The sequence below is a fragment of the Calliopsis andreniformis genome, chromosome 5, assembly GCF_051401765.1.
Source record: "Calliopsis andreniformis isolate RMS-2024a chromosome 5, iyCalAndr_principal, whole genome shotgun sequence".
NCBI classification, from domain to species: Eukaryota; Metazoa; Arthropoda; class Insecta; order Hymenoptera; family Andrenidae; genus Calliopsis; species Calliopsis andreniformis.
The window spans coordinates 17,451,832-17,458,154 of record NC_135066.1 but is presented as its reverse complement, the minus strand read 5'-3'; the positions used below and the strand labels follow the sequence as shown (position 1 = coordinate 17,458,154).

Sequence of the window (6,323 nt, the reverse complement as noted above, 5' to 3'; positions counted from 1 at the left end):
TGCACAATCGTAGACAGAATAATAGTTAGATATTTAAAGTTTCAACCAATACGATACTTGTCATTACACAAACATGTATGTAACTCTAATTTTAAAGCATTAGTCCGACTTATGAATCAAATTTGAATGATATTCATAGCAATAATCTCCTTTAAATGATTGCATCTCAGAGATCGATGATTAATTCATGGTATATCGTGGAAAAGGGAACAGACATAATCAAATCATTTGGCGCCACAGCATTCAGAGAGCGCGCCAACTGGGAACACTTCGAGTCTCTTCGATAGCCAATTAAAAGCAGTGACAAAATTATTATACTCAATTACGATACATTATACGTACTCTGAAACCCCTATTTTTTTAAATACGTACTTATTACTCAGAATAATATGATACATTTTGCAAACACTTTCTGAATTCTACAACACGAAATCACAAAATCAACCCCTATTCAATTTCAATCTTCAAATTGTAGAAATTATCTTAGAGAAATAATTTAACAAAATTCCCTATTTCATATTCCTTTTTTCCCATTTGAAAGATTTCGAAAGCGATTCCACGCATTTCGAAGACACATTGCAGTTCCTTCTCCTCCGCAATCGTAAATCTTTCGTTTCCACAGTTCATCCCCTTGGATGTCAGCAAACGATCCCTCAAACAATATCTTCCCCTTATCAGTCACCGCTTACTCAGTAGAGCACAGTGTTTCGACCGAACTATTTAGCCCCGCGCCTACACACGGGTTCATATTGTTCGTAGCGCGTTCGACTCGCTTGGAAATAGTTTACGGGAGTCGTTACGCCGCTCTTTGCCATACTTTGTGACGGCGCACGTCGCATTTCTCGCACATACGGCGTGTATAAGACACGGTGCAACGAGATCAGATACGATCCGATCGGCGACCCGCTATTTCTGCCTGGGTACAGTCCTTGGCAAAACGCTGGCAGCAGTCGTGACAACCGGTGGTGGCCAGCCAGCCTCGGCCGCGACGGAAAAGTAATACTTTGTCGCCGAGCGGTCGTCTGTCGGCGCTGCTGCTATGCATGTATTCGACTCGATTCGGCTTCTCGGTTACGCAAGCAGGGAGATAATTTTCAATCTGTTCTAACACGAGGCGACCGATGCTCGACGCTCCCCTCTACGTTTTCGCTCGGTTTTGCAAAAACGACCGACAAAGAAACAAAGAGGGCTGCATCCTCGCCGCATTCACGTTTGGAGCGGCGGCGGCGCGGCGATTTGAATTACGACGAACGCGTGTTGCGTGAGAAGCGAAAGAAGGGAGTTTATATTAGGCGGCCGCGTGAACGCTGTCCGTCGACTTCTCTCTTGAATACAAAGTAAGAATCTCGTACAGCTGGTGTTAAAGATCGTATGTCAGCTACGGTTGAGAGGGTGGATGTCTAGCGTGAACTTTGTATCGTTGGACGTAAATGTGATTTGATTAGTCTTAGTAGGCGAAATTATTAATACTTTGTTTCTACAGTGCTAGTAGTGGCTGATGAAATATTCGTATGGTGTGTGTATTTTAGGAGAGAGGTTAAATACGGTGTAACGGGTACTCTTTGGAGTCATTGTAGTATGACGTTTCTTTATTCTTATAAAAGAATACTAAGTATTAATTTAAATACTTAGCAGCTAATAATCTGTGTATAAAAGCACTACGATTATTTAAAACGACTAAAATAAAAAATATTCGAAGTGGCAGCTTGGTATGTATTAACGAATTCGTATCTAGAATTTGTATCTAGAAATTTTGAGGATGATATATTTTCCATAATAAAGTACTGAAAATTCGAATACAAGATGTCTCGAAGACAAAATTCCTCGCCAATATATATTGCGCATCTGTGCTTTTGCAGCAACATGACATTCAACGCAATCAGTGTCTAAAGATATCGTATATTCAAATGACTTCTGTTCCTGTAATAAACTGTATAAACTGTATAAATGGGCTGAGGAACGCGTGTGCATTCCGTGAAGCGTAATTTTGTTCGGCCAAAAGCGTGTGGCTTTGAAAAGTTGACGGTAAAGAGAATGGACGCACATAATTGAAGATGATCCAACTAGCTTGGCAGTACCGCATTTTGTCTTTCCCTTTATAACCTGCCACAGACACAGTGCCAGAAATAATACAAAGATATAAATGATATAATTGATACAATTAAATGTAAAAACCGAGGGAGTCGGTGCCAGGCAGACCTGCCAATTGCTGCCCGCTCTCAGGCAGAACCTGAGACGATATATGAACACGATCGGTGACATAGTTGTGTTGGAAATTAGATATCGCATCGACAGATTGCTCGCGATGATTTATACATGGATGACAGAATGCACGCTTTTGCCGTTCACTCTGATTCGATTATTGTAGGTTCATTATCTATTTTCATTTAAACTCGCGTCGTTTAAAACGTTGCTTCATTTGATATATTTTTTTTTTTTAGTTATCGTTCAATTGCATAGATAGAATATCCGCAAGCTTTAGAAAAACGAAAAAGTCTGTGAGAAAGCACTGATTAAGAAAGACCATGAACTTTAATGATAAAAGTTGATTAATTAATTTTCATACATATGTGAAAATGAAATACTTGATATGAGGAAATATTATAATATTCATAAAGTACATAGTTGTTCATTATTTTTCTAATTCTTCTCAACAATTTCATAATTAAATACAAACGACGTTTGTACAATAATCAGCGAGTAGTCACTGAAAATAATTCTCATTTTTAATTCCAAAACTACCCATAAGCTCTATTTTTTATAATTAGGTATAACCTATAGAAGAAACGTTACACGTATTTACCTTACACTACTTTGTTAATTATACTAAGAGCTTAGCATATCGGGTTTCTAGTTTGTTAACGGTGGTAATAATTTCGTCCCTGACATTTAACATAAATATTCATTCGACAAATCTTTTAACAACTGCCATCTTATTCCTGCAGTTTATCGTTAGAAAACGTACGATAAGAATTTTTATCTAACCATAGCTAGATTACTCCAATTACATTACTGATACACAGTGAATTCGGTCAATTTTGCGATTCTCAGCGAAGACAAAACATTTCGCGACGAAAACCTCTCTTTAAGATTCGGTTGAACAACGAAACCCATAAGCGGGTAGTAAACCAAGTTTTATCGTAAAATTTCGTCGTTACTACTCGACGGTTCTCTTCATTCCGTTCTGCATCAGAACATCGTTCGCTCTCTTCCAGACCGCCAGATCCTTCTGATTTACCGTGCTGAAAGGACGACGGTTCAGGATTAATCGTTATAACGGTTAAACACCGACCAGCTTATTATAAACCAGTTTTACAAAGTCCTCTATGCAACGTATGTTTCTATTTCTAGGGAATTACAAACCGCAGACGCAGGGAGAACACTGTACAGTGACTCTCAGACATGATCAGACACACATTCTTTGTCTATTCTGATTATTATAGATAACGGTGATTATTCGTGTAGCAAAAAAGAAAACAACTTTTTGCATGAAGATCTTCTTTCTGGAAAAAATAGATATTGAATACTCATCTTGATTGAGGTGTCTGTATAGTACTTGCTACTTCTACTAACGTGTTAAGATTTACGTGGTACGATATTCTTGGACACTGTCTTCGTTATGTTACTAATTCTTATCTCAAGTATCCATATTAGAAAGAATGTAAGAAAATTTTTACTAAAAAAACAATTATTTTTTCATAAATAAAAGCCCGAAGTTTTTAATGTATATTAAATCCTACATCGTATACTGTGAACGATCTTTTCTATGCACTGAACAAAATTAAAACGTAAAATCAGATATGAAAAGTATGAATTCTCTATCTCAGGAAACGACTCAAGTTACTCCTGCAAATTCTTGCTTGTATCTCATTTCTGTATTGGCTTTAAAATAAATTCAGCAAGATACGTGCGTACAAGGGTACGTACGTGGTAACTTGCCAGTGTTGCAGACGGTAATATTCGCAATAAATTTATATAGCATACAGATGAATACGATATAGAATGAGCGTAGGTGCACGAAAAGCACAAAGCCCGCACAGTTTTGTTATAGTATGCGTGTAAATATTCATAGTAACACAGAAATATATAAATAAATATAATTTACTACATGGCAGGTGCAGTTTCGACGTACGAAGCATTACTGCAAAGTAAACATTCTCAGCTGTAAATTCAGGTCTTACATATATTTTTCAACAAATTGTTCGACAACTACCAGTCTAAGCAATGCTAAATAATTAGTGAAATTCTCAAGCCTGGTAGCTAAATCAGTAGTCGTCTAAACAAATCTCTCAATCGTGAAAGAATCATCTCCGACTGTTCAGTATTCTCGAATAGTCCCAGGTTCAACAATGATTCCAATGCACGCCAGCGATCGTCCGACAGTCTGTGCTCCGTTTGGGACGCGTCTACTATCGACAGTAGAAGAAGGAACGCAATTTCGTGAAGTTCCTACGGTCGATCGACGCTAATACACAGGACTTCGACCCCGATTTGTATAAATTACACGCAAAATAAGCGCTGCCCACACGAGCAACCATCACGTCAAAGAGCGTCGTATTCCTCCTCGACGACGATAAAATGCGAGGACACGTCGCTGATGGGACTGCGTTTGCCACAAAATACAACGTTCGAACGAAATATTTCGTCAAGCGTGCGACACACGACGCTCGAGCACATTGGATGGAAATAAATCGTTCCGCTTGAGGTGAGTATCTGCAGGGAAAGGCTTCTTCTCCCACTTGGCTACGCGCCTCGGTTAGACCATTTTGTCCGACAATTCCTGACGAAAGCAATCATGCGAACAACGGGTGATAGAAGTTCTCATATGCGTTTTATTTTCTCTTGTAGGTTCTCGATAACAATGCACTTTTACTTTAACACTCAGGGATGTCAGATTTTTTAAATGAAAAATAATGTATTAATATACTGGTACCAATGCATCATTTTGCGTCACTTATAAGTACATGCAGGAATGCAGCTTAATGCCTAAGGACCACAGCGAAAAATTAAGCTTGATTCATACGAAAATAGTTGACCCAGTACACGATCAATGCCCAGAAGTTGATCGCTTCAATAAATAATAAGATAGCGTTACTTGAAGTTTCTTGAATACTTGAATAAGTTTAGATATCTCATTATATCATAGAATAAATAAATAAATATTTTAAAATCGACTACTGGGTACTAATCGAGTATTGAATCGCAGTTCACTTTAGGTAAATTAACTATTTAAAAAAGTCTTTCCTTTTTCTTCAGTTCAAACATACTTTTTCATTAAAAGAATCGACACCTCCTAGCAAGTAATCGACTACATACTGGGTCAACTATCTCATCCATCCAACCAGTGCCAGACAATTATCCATTTTTTCCCTCGCAACCACTTTCTGGCAATTATCTATACATAAATATTGTAATTTTTAAAAGCATGGACGAGACCAAGAACACTAAGACAGACAAAGAAGCACGGTCATCAAGAACCCTTATGCTTCCTGCGAAACCACTTTCCGCGTATGTTTTCAAAAGTGCACAATTCGCATGCGTTTAACGTGCATACGTAAAACCGAAGGCCCACATTTGAAACGCTTTTGTTTGATCACAGTAATCTGCAGGGTCGCAAAACCGGCAAATATAAATTACGTAGAATCCGACAGAGCATAAAAAGAGCAAGTGCGGGAAGCACGAAAGGTGGGGCCGATGGAAGACGCGATACTTCCGAAACTCGTCCTTCGAGCGTCGTGTATGCACGTGCATGGGTGCGCGTGCTTAACAGGTATATCGTACGTAAACGCACGGTACAATGGAACACGGTGTACATCTCGAGGAATTGCGTGCCGGGCCGTTTTGTGGCTAACGAAAACCGGGGGGCGGGGAAATGGAATTGATGGGAGGGGAAGAAATACGGGATGGTAACTGCTACGAATTGTAGATGGAATTTTTTAATAACCCTTCGCGTCTTGCACGGATATATTTTAATATAATGTGTAATCAGCCGAAAAGCATCTTGTGTTTTAATACGAACGGGATGCTGGTATTTAATATAGCCTACAATTTATCGTACCGACCTGTTTTTGTCAGACTTACAATTGGTCACCGGTGATTTAACATTAATGTGAAATGCTACAGATTTTTTTTCGAGACATGCATATTAAAAGTATTGAGAAACGAGGAAGAGGGGGAATCCAAATGGAGCAAGCGCTGGTGCCTTCTCCATCTTGAGGTATTCAGAGTGGCCAGACAGCCAGTAAACCTAAATTGAGCAGGTGTTGGGTGTTAAAGTCTCCAACCTATAATAGCTTTTATTTCTAAGTATCTTCGTTATTTTC

General features: G+C 38.8%; 1 protein-coding gene across 1 annotated transcript; it reads left to right on the top strand.

The window, feature by feature from the left end:
- The first annotated feature begins 635 nt into the window (after positions 1 to 635).
- LOC143179647 (uncharacterized) lies at positions 636 to 2,512 on the top strand. The gene is made up of 4 exons (XM_076378961.1): positions 636 to 820; positions 885 to 996; positions 1,084 to 1,337; positions 1,530 to 2,512. Exons 1-4 carry the CDS (start codon positions 636 to 638, stop codon positions 1,630 to 1,632), a joined length of 654 nt encoding a protein of 217 aa, XP_076235076.1. The 3' UTR covers positions 1,633 to 2,512.
- The last annotated feature ends 3,811 nt before the right edge of the window (positions 2,513 to 6,323 follow it).